This window comes from Oncorhynchus nerka, linkage group LG26, assembly GCF_034236695.1.
Source record: "Oncorhynchus nerka isolate Pitt River linkage group LG26, Oner_Uvic_2.0, whole genome shotgun sequence".
Taxonomy (NCBI): Eukaryota; Metazoa; Chordata; class Actinopteri; order Salmoniformes; family Salmonidae; genus Oncorhynchus; species Oncorhynchus nerka.
The window spans coordinates 34,591,015-34,609,140 of NC_088421.1; the positions used below are offsets into that span (position 1 = coordinate 34,591,015).

The window sequence follows — 18,126 nt, forward strand, 5'->3', positions numbered from 1 at the left end:
AATTAAAAACTATGCTTAAAGACATCTTGGCCATCCCTCACCTGATGGGACTTCCTGTCTTGTCTGGTGGACAAACCATCTGTGCTCTGAACACCCTGTGTCTGGACTTGTCTGACTTCGGGGTGGACATCTGGACAGGGCAGTCCACGGTGACTGCTGCAACATCTTTCACCCTTTCTTTTTTTGTTTTCCTCACTGGGGTTACTGGATCAACAACAGGTATCTGCCTGCAAGGGGCTTCTCTGGTGGACCTCCTGACTGTTGTTGGTGTGGAGGTGGTGGGCTCTGCTTCAGGTTTAGCCTCAGTGTTGGACTCCCCTTTGGGTTTAGAATCAGTCTCCACAGCGTCAGTCTCCATGGGAACATGGTCTTCTTGTGCCGCGGGTGAGGGAACTGACTCCTGCTCCAAGGCCTTCTTCCTCCCTCGTCTCTGCGGTTTCTTCTTAGCTGCATTTTTACCTGTCTGCTCCTCTGTTGGAGCAGCAGAGTGGTTCTCCTCCTCCACAGCCTCCCCCAAGGCCTTGTCCACAGGCTGCTTCCCAGGGCCCTTGCCGGGCTTGGCTGGCTGCTTGAAAGCACTCATGAACTGCTTCCGCTCAGTCTGGCTGCACTTGGGAGTGGATGATTCAGACTCAACGATACTGAGCTCCAGGTCCTCCTCCTGAAGGACCACATTGGACCTCCTTTTGGGGGCAGGCAGCAGCTCCAGTCTAGACTGGGGATGAGGAAAGGAAGCAGTCTTCACCACTACAGGTGCTAGGCTCCCCTCTTTTTCCCTGGAGAAGATGGAGGCAATCTTTTTCTCTGCAACCAGGACTGGCTCGTGGCCGGGGGAAATGGTGTGCACCTCAGCTTGGATGGTGAGGGTTCGAGGAGATATCTGCAGGGGACAAAGCTCTTTGGCTTTGGGTACATCCAACATGTCTTCTGGCTCCGGGTCGACTCTGCTTTTCTCTCCCACTTTCTCCTCTCCCTGGCCCTGAGTCTGCAGGAAGTCCTCAAAGGAGATGGTGACGGTGCTCCCATTCAACTGAGACGCCTCTCCCACGTTCACCTCTAAGCTTGCATCACACAAAGAGAGCTCAGCCTCCTGGATCTCGGGCACATACTCCTCTGTTTCCTTATCCTCCTGCTGCTTGGCTTTAGCCTTACTGACAGTCACCTTGTCTTTTCTAGGAATTTTAGGAGAACCGTCACAACTTTCCTTTTTCTTCAGAGGAGCCCTTTTTTTACAGTACACCTTGGGATGATTGTCTTTTTGAGCCTTCTCAGGACATGCCGCGCCAGGGTCATTCTTACCACAGGTGTCTCCAGCCATGCCAGCATCAGCACTGAACTGGGCCAGCAGGGCAGCTGTGTCACTACCCAGGAAGCCACAGCTGCTGCTGACTACATTGCCCTCTGACCCCTCACCATCTCCTGGCCCCTCTAAGACCACACACTCCTCCGTCTCAGTGGAACCTGCATCAGCATCAGCCTCCTGTAACTGCCGGGCAACTTTGCTGGGTTTCCTGCCCTGTTTCTGACGGGGCTTGGCTGGCAGCCTCACAGGGCTGTCTAGGCTGGCTGGTGATTCAGAGGGCTGGGGCCCCAGGCGGTTCTCCTTAGTCTGCTCTGGGGTACTACCTTTCTCTCTAACTGGTGTGGTCTTCCGGCTGAAGTAATCCATGATGTTGTTGGACCTGGGTGGGGAGAATGGTTTCTCCATGGGCTTGGGCACAGGGGAAAAGTAGTTTGTGATCATCTTGACAGGAGGAGCATGGGCATCTTTGCATGATCTCTTGCATGGCTGTAAAACAAGGTGCAATGATTACGTTCTCTATTATTAAAACTATGCAATAAAAAAAATATATCCAATGCATTGACACAGGCTAGTGTAGACAGATGGAATTTGGTTGGACATACCGGAGTTTCAAAATCTTCAATGGCAGATGCCATAGCAACGACACCAGCCATAATTTCACTGACCTAAAATAATTAAATGGTTTTAGTTGCAGTGACTAACTAGTTGGTGCATTCTGGTGCAGTTAAGTACTTAGGTAACTTACCTACTAACTAGTAGTAGTCAGTTAACCTGAAAAGCGGCAACTGTAGATCAATGGTGGATGTGGTATTAAGCTAAAACAAAAGAACACAACTTACCAGCTCTTCTCCTTGATCCCTCTAGAAGACACAACCTCTAAGCTACGCGGACTGTCATTGTGTGGCAAAGTTGATAGCTTGCTATCTAACTGTCTGTCTAGGGAAATAAATATCTTAATATAATATCTAGCTAGCTAGCTATATCCGACTATTGTTGGATGACATGGCTAACCTTAGTTGGAAAAAAGTCGGCTAGCAAGCTGCCCAAAACGCGTAACGAAACTACAACGAAGTTTTAACATGTAACTGCAAAGTCAATTCTAGATACTAACGACGAATTAAACACACATATAAACAATAATTCCGTATTTTGGGTACACTGGAGGTTTGGCTTCAGTCTTCCAAAAATCCCGCCTGACTCGTCTAGCCCAAAGGGCGCCAAATTGACTTGCGCGTTAGCGTCACCAACTCCACCACTCACAGTGGCAGAACATGTACACGTCACGAACAGTTGTTGATGTTTGGACTGCAAGGCTCCACCCCGCGTGATATTGTAAATAAGTAGCAGTTCTGTTTCTAAACAAATACAGCAAAAGCAGATCAAATATCAACCCACTGCTGTCTAGTTTTGATGAGAGTGAAGTAGATGTTATTTATTGCTTGTATTAGTGATGATCCATCAAGGTTTGCTAATAAATGTACTGTACAGGTGGAAATGATGACAGCTACTACAAATGCATACTACAAATGCATGCTCTGATCAGTGCACAGACCATAAACCGTATAGGCACAGACAGTCCCTGTCATTGGAAGATGTGAAGGTTATTTTAACTGCCTTTGACAAAAGCTATCTTTAACATTTTCCGAAACGTTTGGGGTTGAAATTCATATTTTGTAATAAAGTGTCTTCAGATAATGTTATTATAACCTTATGTTTTTACATTATTTGTAGAAAAGTCATCTAAACCTTGTTCCCGCTCTCAGTGCTCCATCTCCGGTTGAGTTCCTCTCCCGGAATATTTGATCGTCTGACTTCCCGCTCCTGCGCAGTCTGTCCTGGCCTAAACACCACTTTAACTTTCGTATTTTCTTCTCTCTCCCCTCCGCAAATATGTCGGAGTACAGCTCGGTACCCGCACCCGGGGCTGGAGCTCCTCTCGGCGGACATCTAGCTATCGGTAACGGTGGTGGAATAAAAAAAGATGCCTTTGCAGACGCTGTACAACGGGCCCGGCAGGTGAGACAGAAGCGGGAGGCAGTGTAGCTATGCGCGTGAGTGCCACTGGGAAGGAGTGAAGAAAATGTGACTATTGTCTTGTTTCGTGGTTGTTAGCTTGCAAAGCTGGCTGACTATGTTTGGCGACCAATCAATACCGTTGCCAGTTATGATTATTATAGCTCTCTAGTTAACGTTATAAGTCAAGTGAATTTGAAGACTCAGTTGACGTGCCACTTCAGAAATACCGTTATGATGTTGTTACCAATGCATACATGCTGTTCGCCGTCTCCCAATGTTGTTGTGTTGTTGAGAGCTGGCTGCTTCTGCTGTATGCAAAGAGAAAGTCCTGATGGTGGACAAACAGGTTTCGAGCCCTCAGCGTGTCTGTGTTTTTGAGCGCATTCCCAACCGTATATATCCTCAGCTAGCCAGCCAACACTGTCAAGTTTGCCCACTTCAGTTGAATTACCATCATTCCGCTCACAAACAATTAGCATCTCATGTAATATTTGAAGTTGCTTATCAACGTTAGTTAATACCCAGGACCAGCACAAATAAATCAGACATTCTCATCATGTCATCGCTATTTGAATATCTGTTATGTGTTCAAGTGACTTCAACTTTTGTGCATCAGATTGCTGCCAAGATTGGTGAATGTGCAGGGGTAGCCCCTATGAACAACATCAATGCACCAGACGTCTTTCCCTTCACAGCACAGAAACGACAGCTGGAGGACCCAGGTACACACACACACACACACACACTACTGGGGAGTGTGAAAGGGCCACTGCCAATGTGAATGTGTGATAACTGGAGTGTGCACACACATTATTGTGAGATCAGATTCAACCTTTGTTTACTTGTTTTTTTCTTCCCACAGATCAACCTGAGAGCAAGAAAATGGCTCCACAGAGTGATGTGGACTCAGCCACAGCTCTCTGTAAGTTGCTATTCCTCATGTCTCCTACTACCTACAAAACCTGCTCTATGTCTTACAGGAATGTCAACCCTCTCCCCTGGTCGGTGTCTGTACGGTCCGGCCCCTGTTCTGTGTCAGTACTGTTTCGCCCCTCTTCCTTGGACGGTGTCTGTACTATCCGGGCCCCTCTTCCCTGGTCGGTGTCTGTACTATCCAAACCCTCTTCCCTGTTCTGTGTCAGTACTGTTTCACCCCTCTTCCTTGGTCGGTGTCTGTACTATCCGGCCCCTCTTCCCTGGTTGGTGTCTGTACCATCCGGCCCCTCTCCCCTGGTCGGTGTCTGTACTATCCAAACCCTCCTGGTCGGTGTCTGTACTATCCAAACCCTCTCCCCTGGTCGGTGTCTGTACTATCCAAACCCTCTCCCCTGGTCGGTGTCTGTACTATCCAAACCCTCTCCCCTGGTCGGTGTCTGTACTATCCAAACCCTCTCCCCTGGTCGGTGTCTGTACTATCCAAACCCTCTCCCCTGGTCGGTGTCTGTACTATCCAAACCCTCTCTTCCCTGGTCGGTGTCTGTACTATCCAAACCCTCTTCCCTGTTCTGTGTCAGTACTGTTTCGCCCCTCTTCCTTGGTCGGTGTCTGTACTATCCGGCCCCTCTTCCCTGGTCGGTGTCTGTACCATCCGGCCCCTCTCCCCTGGTCGGTGTCTGTACTATCCAAACCCTCTCCCCTGGTCGGTGTCTGTACTATCCAAACCCTCTCCCCTGGTCGGTGTCTGTACGGTCCGGCCCCTGTTCTGTGTCAGTACTGTTTCGCCCCTCTTCCTTGGACGGTGTCTGTACTATCCGGCCCCTCTTCCCTGGTCGGTGTCTGTACTATCCAAACCCTCTTCCCTGTTCTGTGTCAGTACTGTTTCGCCCCTCTTCCTTGGTCGGTGTCTGTACTATCCGGCCCCTCTCCCCTGGTCGGTGTCTGTACTATCCAAACCCTCTCTTCCCTGTCGGTGTCTGTACTATCCAAACCCTCTCTTCCCTGGTCGGTGTCTGTACTATCCAAACCCTCTCCCCTGGTCGGTGTCTGTACTATCCAAACCCTCTCTTCCCTGGTCGGTGTCTGTACTATCCAAACCCTCTCCCCTGGTCGGTGTCTGTACTATCCAAACCCTCTCTTCCCTGGTCGGTGTCTGTACTATCCAAACCCTCTCTTCCCTGGTCGGTGTCTGTACTATCCAAACCCTCTCTTCCCTGGTCGGTGTCTGTACTATCCAAACCCTCTCCCCTGGTCGGTGTCTGTACTATCCAAACCCTCTCCCCTGGTCGGTGTCTGTACTATCCAAACCCTCTCCCCTGGTCGGTGTCTGTACTATCCAAACCCTCTCTTCCCTAGTCGGTGTCTGTACTATCCAAACCCTCTCTTCCCTAGTCGGTGTCCTCCAAACCCTCTCCCCTGGTCGGTGTCTGTACTATCCAAACCCTCTCCCCTGGTCGGTGTCTGTACTATCCAAACCCTCTCCCCTGGTCGGTGTCTGTACTATCCAAACCCTCTCCCCTGGTCGGTGTCTGTACTATCCAAACCCTCTCTTCCCTAGTCGGTGTCTGTACTATCCAAACCCTCTCCCCTGGTCGGTGTCTGTACTATCCAAACCCTCTCCCCTGGTCGGTGTCTGTACTATCCAAACCCTCTCCCCTGGTCGGTGTCTGTACTATCCAAACCCTCTCCCCTGGTCGGTCACTGTGGGCATCACCTGTGTTTGTCTTGTCCTCATTTTGCAGTGTGTCAGTAATCTGAGCCCTGTCCTCTCTCTATATATCTCTTTCTTTCTCTCTTTACAGCTATCGGAGCCCAACTTGCAGCACTGGCCCAGCAGAGGTAAGTCATTAGCATAATTTAATCCATAACAATCCAAGTAGATCTCTAAAATGAAGTGAAATAGGAATAGGTGATTGGAATGAGTTCTTCAGCAGAAGATTAATGGTGACGATTATGATAACCAACTGTTGTGCTTGGATTCTCTCTCCCACAGTGCCAGGCTCACAACTACCTCAGAGGAGTACAATGTTCCTGATGGAATGGTGGGACTCAGTAAGTGCACTTTCTCCAACATGGTCACCGGATTAGTTTTTTTGTGTTCATGTGTTGAATTTGAACATTACTGGACTCATCATGAACATCAGAATCAATAAAACTAACAGCTCTCCCCTCTTCCTCTCCTCCAGTCATTGGCCGGGGCGGAGAACAGATCAACAAGATCCAGCAGGAATCAGGCTGCAAGGTTCAGATAGCCTCAGGTGAGGGACTGGCAAGTGTGGCCTTTATAGTCAATGGTTAGAACCAGAGCTATAGTTGAACTCTCTTTGTGTGTGTGTGTGTTATTGACTGTTGGTTGTTTTCAGACAGTGGAGGTTTACCAGAGAGGAGTGTCTCTCTCACAGGGTCCCCAGACTCCATACAGTAAGTGAGATCCTACTAGCTAATTGTGACATTTTGTATTGTTATCACAAGATGCTGTTCACCTCTAGCCACTGAATTTCCACAGCGCTGTCTTTATGTATGGCATATCTCTGTAGTTCCACTATTAATGTGTGCTGTTGAACTCATCAGTTGAGTTGACCCACCCCTCTCGCTCTTCCACTCTGACTAGGAAAGCCAAGATTTTATTAGATGAGATTGTGTCTCGGGGGAGGGGCACGCCCCCCTCATCCTTCCACGAGGCGACCAATGGACAGAGTGGCTCAGGGCAGGAGATGATGATTCCCGCAGGCAAGGCTGGCCTCATCATCGGCAAGGGAGGGGAGACCATCAAACAACTACAGGTATATGCAAACAGTCAGTCGGCCTCACCAGTAGCCAGAGAAGTGTTCCACAACACATTGACGTGTGTGTTTTGAGATATTGACAGTTTCATCGCAAACAGGCTGATGTGTGCAGTCATGCAAATAATTTTTTGGGTTGTTAAATCTACAGAGCAAGAAAGAAATATAAGCAGGAAAAACTCGTATCTCATTACACAAGTGTTTCATGGGCCATGTGAGTGAGAGTTGAGTGAATCATTGCCATCAGTTGGTTGAGCAGAGCTGACCATGCTGTCTGTCTGCGGCGTTGACAGGAGCGAGCAGGAGTGAAGATGATCCTGATTCAGGACGCGTCTCAGGGACCCAACATGGACAAGCCCCTGCGCATCATCGGGGAGCCATACAAAGTGGAGGTAACACAAGGCCTTGCTACAATCTGCATCCCATATTGAATTGGCATGCTGTACTGCAGCTCTGCAGATGGGGGATTTGGTAGCAACTTTTGATGTGCTAATGCTGTTCTCCCTAAGGAGACTTCATAAAGCTGTTTGAATTAGAAAATGTGTCCTGTGGGTCTGCTCAGCAAGCCATGGAGTTGGTGCAGGAGATACTGAGGGAGAGGGATCAGCCTGGCTTCGGAGACAGGAATGAGTATGGCTCCCGCATGGGGGGAGGTGGAGGAGCCATGGACGTAAGTGAGAGGGAGGTGTGTGTGTGTGTGTGGAGAGGGACTCACATTCCCCATCATGGTTTTATTTGTATGAGAGTGAGCACCTTCCTATAGCTATCAGTCTAATCTATTTGGCGCTGTCTAACCTGCTCTTTGATTGGCTAGGTTCCAGTGCCACGACACTCTGTCGGGGTGGTGATTGGTCGCAACGGGGAGATGATCAAGAAGATTCAGAACGACGCAGGAGTTAGGATACAGTTTAAACCGGGTATAGAACGTTTCATAGTCATGTCATATGAACTACTTCTACTCGACTCATTTACACGGTTTACTCACAAGTTGTGTGGTGTCTACTAACAAGCTCTGCATTCTGGTTGTGGTGTTGCACAAGTCTCAGAGGAAATGTCCTGTCGTTGCAGATGATGGCACAGGTCCTGATAAGATGGCCCACATCATGGGCCCACCAGACTGCTGTGACAATGCTGCCCAGATCATCCAGGAGCTACTGCAGAGCATCAGGGTCAGAGAGGAGGTAGGACAGGAAGTACATACTTCACACACACACGTAGAGTATCTGAAAAACAGCCACTGCTCACATGCCAGCTTGGAACTGTTTACATACAAGTGTATTGGAGCTGCCATGATGCCGTGCCTTGTGGAACATACAACATTCAACACATTTAGTGAACCACTGGAACATTGTAAACAAATGGAACATTGTAAACAAATGGACTCCATAACCAATACAAATGATAGTCCTAGAGCATTCCCATAATTCCCCATACAGTACATTACTGTTATTAGGAGGTAAATATCCTCATTTTAAACAAACTGACTTTCTGACGTCCAGGACCAGGACTTAAATATATATTGTTTTAAGACCCTCTTTTTCTCTCTCTCTTCCACCCTCCTGCCTTCTCAGGGTCCTCCCGGGCCTCCAGGCATGTCCCCGAGTGGTGGCTGCAGGGGCCGCAGCAGAGGGGACCAGGGGAGCTGGGGTCCCCCTGGTGGTGGAGGAGAGGAGATGACTTTCTCCATTCCGGCCCACAAGTGTGGCCTGGTGATCGGACGGGGCGGGGAGAACATCAAGGCCATCAACCAGCAGACTGGGGCCTTTGTGGAGATCTCCCGCCAGCTGCCCCCCAACGGGGACCCTAACTTCAAGCTCTTTGTCATTCGAGGCTCTCCGCAGCAGATAGATCACGCCAAGCAGCTCATCGAGGACAAGATCGAGGTATGCAGGGTTCCTGCTCAGGGTAAGGAGGAAAGGGCTGAAGGATGGATGGATGAGTTTGTGGTGTTGGGAACCTCATTTGGGGAAATGGACATGATTGCTTCAACGCACAATCAATGGAGTCAAACTGGCAATTGAGTTGCTTTCAGTCTTTTCACCATAGATGTGAACATAATGTCCATGGATCTAACTGGTTGTGCTTTCCAGGGTCCCCTCTGCCCTGTTTGTCCAGGTCCTGGTGGACCAGGCCCCATGGGTCCCTATAATCCTGGTCCCTACAACCCAGGAGCCCCTGGACCACAGTGAGTGGAGACTGGAAATGTAGTCATCCCAAACTCTGGCTTTTACAAGCCTCTACTGGCTAAAATGTTACATTACAACGATACAATCATTGATTGGACCAATGGAAGTCTACTGAGTAGTAACTGGGTTTTCTCTATCCCCCCCAAGTGGAGGTCTTCATGGCTACCCCCCACAGGGCTGGGGCAACACCTACCAGCAGTGGCAGCCCCAAGTAACCCACGACCCCAGTGAGTGACCTGCAACATTGAACTTTCAGACCCTCACTGTGGACAGGAAATGGTTACATTGGAACTATAACTTTCAATGGCCTCCCAATGTTTTCTCTCGCTGTAATCACTTATTTGAAAAGACTGAGAAAGGGAAAGCCATGTGGAGTCAACTCCACCCAGCCTACCAGTGGTCTCTTTTGGGGTTTCCTACTATATAGTTTTATCTCCTTGTCATTTCAAAACAGTGCTCATAACAGAGGGCAGGTTTTAGTTAGCCTGGTCCCAGATATGTTTCTGCTCTCTTGCCAACTCCATTGTCTGGTGTCACAATGTCCATAGGAGTACAGCACAAACTGGGGCCAGGCTAGCTTTTAGTGGTACATTACCCTGCAACTATTATCAAAATCATCTGTGATGGGAGAATGTCTTTCTGTGTTGGCTATTGATAATAACTCCCCCTATCTCTCTCTGTCCCCTGGTTTCTAAGCACAGGCAGATAGCAGGGCACGCTCAGCCCTATGAGGACCTCACCTCCAACTGCCATCTTTTTTAGGCAAGGCAGCCGGTGCCGCGGACCCTAACGCAGCCTGGGCAGCCTATTATGGCCAGTACTACCAGGGAGGGCAGCCAGGGGGAGCAGGGCCCGGCCAGCCCCCCACCAACCCCACCGCTGGTGGCCCAGCACCTGGAGACCAGCCCCAGGCCAGCCAGACCCCTGGGGGCCAGCCTGACTACACCAAGGCCTGGGAGGAATACTACAAGAAGATGGGTGTTGGTGAGACCACTGTTCCACTATAGTTACTAGAATAACACCACAGGAGGAAAGATGGCAGTTGTTTCCCTCTTAGAATAGGAAAGATGGGCACTGTCTAATTCTGTCATTTTAGACCGTGTCTATCTTTCCCATGTAATTTTGTATCGAGGCGTATAGCTGTCTCTATTGTTGTGGGCTGTTGACTACGCTTGACTTTAGATTACTTTCAAGGTCTAAAATCATCTGACAAACTTTAATTTTGAAGTGAATCAGTGCTTTAAGAACATGAATCTTTCATCATGTTAACCTTGTCGATCATAGCATATCTCTTCTTCATCCATAAGACCCCCTCTCCTCTGCTCCCCTAGCCCAGGCAGGAGGCTCTGCAGCAGGGCCAGGAGCAGCAGGTGCCCCAGCAGCCCCAGGTGGAGGCCAGCAGGACTACAGTGCAGCCTGGGCAGAGTACTACAGGCAGCAGGCTGCTTACTACGGCCAAGCAGGACAGGCCCCAGGACAGCCTGCTACCCCTCAGCAAGGCCAGCAGGTAAAGTTACACTCTGAGTGTACTGTGACAGTTCTCAGATGTGTATGTCTAACAAGTTGTGTGTTGTATATTGCCTAGGTGTGTGCGTTCTGTCCTGAGGTGTACTGGCCTGGGTTGCAGTCTGTTTTTGGCATCCAGGCTGAAGATGTTACTGGTTGTTGAGGTTCTCTGACTCTGTACTCTTACTCTGTTCTTTCTCTCCAGACACAGTGAGAGGCTCGGCTGAGACTCATAAAGAGCGAGAATAAAGAAAGGCTACTACCACTTAACCCAACCAGTCAACAGAATCCGGGCCATTTAAAAAATAAATTAAAAATAATATATTTTTTGTTCTGAAGGGATTCTGTGCTGGCAGTCCTTTCCCTTTCCCCATCCAACTCACCACTTGTTTAAATAAATATGCGAAGAGAACAAACTATTGCTTTTCCTGTGAGCTGAATATGGGATGGATTTCTAGGACTGTTATCTTTCACTTTGGTTCCCTGATATCTTCCCTTGTTTTATCTGTCAATAAAAACATGAACTTGGGAGATTTGAACTCGAAACCATGAAAGCCAGATTTACTTCCGGAAATGCTCATCACTCACCCAATGAAATCCCACTTTCCCCTTTTTTAATTGTATTTACCACAGCCAAACTGTCTATTCAAGTGACTTACTTCTAGTCCTACACTACTAATACTGCATTTACTGAAATTAACATTGATTTATAAAGATTACAATCAATTACGTTAATGGTAAAATGATTAAGAGCTTTTGCTTTTAAAGGTGATTATTTGAATTGCTTGGTAGTTTGATTTCTCCTCCCATCTGGAACATTCCCATCACCTAAGTTGCTTGGTCTTCATACATTTTGAGCTTTGGTTTTGATTTTATGTTCCGTGGATTATATTTTTGTTTTCTCTGTGTGTGTGTGTGTGACTGTACAGTATTTAGAATGTGTCCCCACAAGTGATGATAAACATGAGTGTGTTTGCACAGCGGAAGACTTCAGTGATTGCGGAATGCTAGTTAACATAACCACGGGTATATCTACAGTGGGAAGTTACCTACTGCATACATCCCATAACACAAGTCTGTTTAACTCAACCTGTTACACGGGAGACAAATGGTGTTAGAAGTTTTAGTTTTCCTTGATCTGTGACATGGTCTTCTACATTGTACGTTTTTGTTTTTTATTTTTCAATTGTTTTGAATAAAGTTCCAATAAAAGATGTCCTGACCTCCCACCAGTTAGATCACCTTCTGATGGTCATTGGGGACAGGTGTTATTCCTGCCCAGGGAAAAACCTGTGGCCATAGTTATAGGCTTTATACGGGGCTGGTTGCAAAATTCAGGAACTTTCAATAAATTCCCTGAAATACCAGTAGGAGGATTCCCAGAATCAGGAGGAAATAAGCAGGAAATCCAGAATCCTCCAACTCGAATTTCTGGAAAACCAGGGAATTTATTGAAAGTTCACAGAATTTTGCAACCCTAACTAGGGTCCCTGGTCAGGGAAAAACTCCTGGCCCTATTCAGAGTGAGTTAAGGTTGCACTGGAATAAGCTATGGTTGAAGTCATGAGTAAGATGGCAATTTATGGTTGTTGATGTTGTTAACCTCAGGGTTGTATTCATAAGGGACTAACAGACTGAAACAGGGAGGGACTACCTGGACTTGTCCAATAAGTGCACATTTTCTGTTGCAAAACGTTTTGGTACTGTGTGCCCAAATGAACATGACCCAGACATGTTGAATCACTAACTCTTGAGGAAGAATGGCAGCTTGGGCACTGTATTGGAGTCTGCATTTTGCAAGGCACAGTGTTGGTATTGTGAATAAAATGACCACCAGCAGCAATATTCTGTTGAATTAAAAGGGTGAAAAGTCAACATTTGTTAACTTGTGTGTCCAGTTTTGTTTCTGTTAGTGTGTTCCATAATGCTTTATCAAGGTGCAAGACTAGTGATTGGGATCCTGAGTGGCGCATCGGTCAAACAAATCAAAGTTTGTCACGTGCGCCAAATACAACAGGTGTAGATCTTACAGTGAAATGCTTACTTACAGGCTCTAACCAACAGTGCAAAAAAGGTATTAGGTGAACAATAGTTAAGTCAAGAAATAAAAAGACTGAAAAATAACAGCAGCGAGGCTACATACAGGCACCGGTTAGTCGGGTTGATTGAGGAAGTATGTACATGAATGTATAGTTAAAGTGACTATGCATATTTTATTTATTATTTATTTCACCTTTATTTAACTAGGTAGGCAAGTTGAGAACAAGTTCTCATTTACAATTACGACCTGGCCAAGATAAAGCAAAGCAGTTCGACACATACAACAACACAGAGTTACACATGGAGTAAAACAAACATACAGTCAATAATACAGTAGAAAAATAAGTCTATATACAGTGTGAGCAAATGAGGTGAGATAAGGGAGGTAAAGGCAAAAAAGGCCATGGTGGCGAAGTAAATACAATATAGCAAGTAAAACACTGGAATGGAAGAATGTGTAAAGTAGAGATACAAATAATTGGGTGCAAAGGAGCAAAATAAATAAATACAGTAGGGGAAGAGGTAATTGTTTGGGCTAAATTATAGATGGGCTATATACAGGTGCAGTAATCTGTGAGCTTCTCTGACAGCTGGTGCTTAAAGCTAGTGAGGGAGATGTGTTTCCAGGTTCATAGATTTTTGTAGTTTGCAGTCATTGGCAGCAGAGAACTGGAAGGAGAGGCGGCCAAAGGAAGAATTGGTTTTGGGGGTGACCAGAGAGCTATACCTGCTGGAGCGCGTGCTACAGGTGGGTGCTGCTATGGTGACCAGCGAGCTGAGATAAGGGGGGACTTTACCTAGCAGGGTCTTGTAGATGACCTGGAGCCAGTGGGTTTGGCGACTAATAGAAAGCGAGGGCCAGCCAACGAGAGCGTACAGGTCGCAGTGGTGGGTAGTACATGGGGCTTTGGTGACAAAACGGATGGCACTGTGATAGACTGCATCCAATTTATTGAGTAGGGTATTGGAGGCTAGTTTGTAAATGACATCGCCGAAGTCGAGGATCGGTAGGATGGTCAGTTTTACGAGGGTATGTTTGGCAGCATGAGTGAAGGATGCTTTGTTGCGAAATAGGAAGTCAATTCTAGATTTAACTTTGGATTGGAGATGTTTGATGTGAGTCTGGAAGGAGAGTTTACAGTCTAACCAGACACCTAGGTATTTGTAGTTGTCCACATATTCTAAGTCAGAACCGTCCAGAGTAGTGATGCTGGACGGGCGGGCAGGTGCAGGCAGCGATCGGTTGAAGAGCATGCATTTAGTTTTACTTGTATTTAAAAGCAGTTGGAGGCCACGGAAGGAGAGTTGTATGGCATTGAAGCTTGTCTGGAGGGTTGTTAACACAGTGTCCAAAGAAGGGCCAGAAGTATACAGAATGGTGTCGTCTGCGTAGAGGTGGATCAGAGACTCACCAGCAGCAAGAGCGACATCATTGATGTTTTCAGAGAAGAGAGTCGGCCCAAGAATTGAACCCTGTGGCACCCCCACAGAGAGGCCTGGACAACAGGCCCTCCGATTTTACACACTGAACTCTATCAGAGAAGTAGATGGTGAACTGGGGCGGCAGCGTAGCCTAGTGGTTAGAGCGTTGGACTAGTAACCGGAAGGTTGCGAGTTCAAACCCCCGAGCTGACAAGGTACAAATCTGTCGTTCTGCCCCTGAACAGGCAGTTAACCCACTGTTCCCACTGAAAATAAGAATGTGTTCTTAACTGACTTGCCTGGTTAAATAAAGGTAAAAAAAAAAAAAAAACAGGCGAGGCAATCATTTGAGAAACCAAGGCTATCGAGGATGTGGTGATTGACAGAGTTGATAAGCCTGATTGGCCAGGTCAATGAATACGGCTGCACAGTATTGTTTCTTATGGATGACAGTTAAGATATCGTTTAGGACCTTGACCAGCTCTGAAACCATGACCAGCTCTGAAACTAGATTGCATAGTGGAGAAGGTGCGGTGGGATTCGAAATGGTCGGGAATCTGTTGACTTGGCTTTCGAAGACCTTGGAAAGGCAAGGTAGGATATAGGTTTGTAGCAGTTTGGGTCAAGAGTGTCCCCACCTTTGAAGAGGGGGATGACCGCAGCTATTTTCCAATCTTTGGGAATCTCAGACGACGTGAGAAGTTGAACAGGCTAATAATAGGGGTTGCAACAATTTCGGCAGATAATTTCAGAAAGAAAGGGTCCAGATTGTCTAGCCTGGCTGATTTGTAGGGGTCCAGATATTGCAGCTCTTTCAGAACATCAGCTGACTGGAGACGAGAGAAGGAGAAATGGGGAAGGCTTGGGCGAGTTGCTGTGGGGGGTGCAGTGCTGTTGACCTGGGTAGGGGTAGCCAGGTGGAAAGTATGGCCAGCCATAGAGAAATGCTTATTGATATTATCAATTATAGTGGATTTATCGGTGGGCAGTCAGGTCTGGAGAGAACCAAGGGCTATATATGTTCCTGGTTCTACATTTCTTGAATGGGGCATGCTTATTTAAGATGGTGAGGAAGGCATTTTTTTAAATAACCAGGCATCCTCTACTGACGGGATGAGGTCAATATCCTTTCAGGATACCCGGGCCAGGTCGATTAGAAAGGCCTGCTCGGTGAAGTATTTCAGGGAGCATTTGACAGTGATGAGTGGAGGTCCGTGTTTACGGCTTTGGGGTGGTACCTGGTAGGTTCATTGATAATTTGTGTGAGATTGAGGGCATCAAGATTGTAGGATGGCTGGGGTGTTAAGCATGTTCCAGTTTAGGTCACCTAGCAGCACGAGCTCTGAAGACAGATGGGGGGCAATCAGTTCACATATGGTGTCCAGAGCACAGCTGGGGGCAGAGGGTGGTCTTTTGCAGGCGGCAACGGTGAGAGATTTGTTTTTAGAGAGGTGGATTTTTAAAAGTAGAAGTTCAAATTGTTTGGGCACAGACCTGGATAGTAGGAGAGAACTCTGCAGGCTATCTCTGCAGTAGATTGCAACACCACCCCCTTTGGCTGTTCTATCTTGTCTGAAAATGTTGTAGTTACAGTGACCCAAGAAAATTGTTCGATAGACCTATTCAGATAGCAGCCGATAAGACAGCGGGCCGCAGATGGGCATTCAGGTAACGTCGCGACGGAGGGGCCAGTTGGATAATTCAATCGGGCAGATAACGTCGATAGTCCAGTCGTGAAGGCCCGGTGGGGCTCCGCATCGGCAGTAAAACGGGTCCGGATAGGTGATTGTAGCCCAGAAGTGGCTGATGGAACTCTTCAGCTGGCTAGCTCCGGAATAATTGATGTTTGCTCCGGGACCGACGTAAGCCAATAGTCACTCGGATAGCAGCTAGCTAGCTGCAAGATCCAGGTGTAAATGTCCAGAGCTTGCGGTAGAAATCCGGGGATATGGAGAGAAAATATGTCCGGTATGCTCTGGTCTGAGTCTCGTTGTACAAAACTGGCGATAGCTTTTCGAGCTAAAGGATAACTGATGACCACCAACCGTGGTTAGCTGAATACTAACGTTAGCCAGTAAACTGGCTAGCTTCTGGCTAGCTTCTATTGCGGATTTCAGATTTGAGGTGAATAATATATATATATATTTTTTTAATTGGTGAGGCGGGTTGCAGGAGAGTGTTTTGAAGTTGAGTATTTTGGGAAAAAAATATATGAAAAGATATGCAAAGAAAATATGTAAATATATATATACACGGGACACGACAAGACGAGGACAAAGGACGTCTGACTGCTATGCCATCTTGGTATGGTATATATATATGATAAACAGAGAGTAGCAGCAGTGTAAAATAGTGGTTGGGGAGGCACACAATGCAAATAGTCTGGGTAGCCATTTGATTACCTGTTCAGGAGTCATATGGTTTGGGGGTAAAAACTGTTTGCGAAGCCTTTTTGTCCTAGACTTGGCACTCCGGTACGGCTTGCCATGGGGTAGTAGAGAGAACCGTCTATGACTGGGGTGGCTGGGGTCTTTGACCATTTTTAGGGCCTTCCTCTGACACTGCCTGGTGTAGAAGTTCTGGATGGCAGGCAGCTTAGCCCCAGTGATGAACTGGGCCGTACGCACTACCCTCTAGTGCCTTGCGGTCGGAGGCCGAGCAATTGCCCTACCAGGCAGTGATGCAACCAGTCAGGATGCTCCCGATGTTGCAGCTGTTGAAACTTTTGTGGATCTGAGGACCCATGTCAAACCTTTTTAGTTTCCTGAGGGGGAATAGGCTTTGTCGTGCCCTCTTCATGACTGTCTTAGTGTGTTTGGAACATTCTAGTTTGTTGGTGATGTGGACACCAAGGAACTTGAAGCTCTCAACCTGCTCCACTACAGCCCCGTCGATGAGAATGGGGGCATACTCGGTCCTCCTTTTCCTGTAGTCCACAATCATCTCCTTAGTCTTGATTATGTTGAGGGATAGGTTGCTATTCTGGCACCATCCGGCTAGGTCTCTGACCTCCTCCCTATAGGCTTTCCCGTTGTTGTCGGTGATCAGGCCTACCACTGTTTTGTCATCTGCAAACTTAATGATGGTGTTGGAGTCGTGCCTGGCCATGCAGTCGTGAGTAAACAGGGAGTACAGGAGGGGACTGAGCACGCACCCCTGGGGGGCTCCAGTGTTGAGGATCAGCGTGGCAGATGTGTTGCTACCTACCCTCACCACCTGGGGGCGGCCAGTCAGGAAGTCCAGGATCCAGTTGCAGAGGGAGGTGTTTAGTCCCAAGATCCTTAGCTTAGTGATGAGCTTTGAGGGTATTATGGTGTTGAACGCTGAGCTGAGGTCAATGAATAGCATTCTCACATAGGTGTTCCTTTTGTCCAGGTGGGAAAGGGCAGTGTGGAGTGCAATAGAGATTGCATCATCTGTGGATCTGTTTGGGCGGTATGCAAATTGGAGTCGGTCTAGGGTTTCTGGGATAATGGTGTTGATGTGAGCCATTACCAGCCTTTCATGGCTACAGACGTGAGTGCTACGGGTCTGTAGTCATTTAGGCAGGTTGCCTTTGTGTTCTTGGGCACAGGGACTATAGTGGTCTGCTTGAAACATGTTGGTATTACAGACTCAATCAGGGGCATGTTGAAAATGTCAGGGAAGACACCTGCCAGTTGGTCAGTGCAAGAGGCGTCACTACAGTACCTGGTTCGATTCCAGGCTGTATAACATCCGGCCGTGATTGGGAGTTCCATTGGGCAGCGCACAATTGGCTCAGTGTCGTCCGGGTTTGGCTGGAGTAGGCCTAGTTAAATTACTATCCCATTCCTACCACTAGGGGTCACTAGAGAGCTGCCTCATGTAGCCTCACCTTTTAATTGAACCTTTAAGTCAGTTAAGAACAAATTCCTATTTACTTCCAGAGTTCTAGGTTCATTAGTGCCTGTTT

At 47.5% G+C, this 18,126-nt stretch overlaps 2 protein-coding genes across 4 annotated transcripts in view; one reads left to right on the plus strand and one right to left on the minus strand.

Annotated features, from left to right (window-relative positions):
- Positions 1-3,325, minus strand: part of atad5a (ATPase family AAA domain containing 5a) — a 23,876-nt gene extending 20,551 nt beyond the window's left edge. The window contains exons 1-3 of one of the 3 annotated variants that reach the window (XM_065010524.1): positions 3,050-3,325; positions 1,906-1,968; positions 42-1,789 (exon numbers count right to left, since the gene is read on the minus strand). In XM_065010524.1, coding sequence (XP_064866596.1) covers positions 42-1,789; positions 1,906-1,968; positions 3,050-3,250 — 2,012 coding nt within the window. In that variant the 5' untranslated portion in view covers positions 3,251-3,325. Of the gene's footprint in view, positions 1-41; positions 1,790-1,905; positions 1,969-2,142; positions 2,967-3,049 lie in introns of those variants that run through there. The other 2 variants (XM_065010525.1, XM_065010526.1) reach the window with 2 other exon arrangements.
- Positions 3,280-12,605, plus strand: khsrp (KH-type splicing regulatory protein). The gene is made up of 18 exons (XM_065010533.1): positions 3,280-3,354; positions 3,936-4,041; positions 4,182-4,241; positions 6,058-6,094; positions 6,249-6,307; positions 6,442-6,513; positions 6,619-6,676; positions 6,867-7,038; positions 7,332-7,430; positions 7,601-7,723; positions 7,853-7,955; positions 8,107-8,219; positions 8,610-8,921; positions 9,129-9,223; positions 9,372-9,451; positions 9,987-10,208; positions 10,556-10,731; positions 10,936-12,605. Exons 1-18 carry the CDS (start codon positions 3,349-3,351, stop codon positions 10,942-10,944), a joined length of 1,902 nt encoding a protein of 633 aa, XP_064866605.1. The 5' UTR covers positions 3,280-3,348; the 3' UTR covers positions 10,945-12,605.
- The last annotated feature ends 5,521 nt before the right edge of the window (positions 12,606-18,126 follow it).

Excerpts from the sequence above, each read along its gene's own strand:
- khsrp (XM_065010533.1), top strand. Across the intron at positions 6,514-6,618 it reads CAAGGTTCAGATAGCCTCAG|ACAGTGGAGGTTTACCAGAG; the intron begins GTGAGGGACTGG and ends GGTTGTTTTCAG. Across the intron at positions 7,724-7,852 it reads TGGACGTAAGTGAGAGGGAG|GTTCCAGTGCCACGACACTC; the intron begins GTGTGTGTGTGT and ends TTGATTGGCTAG.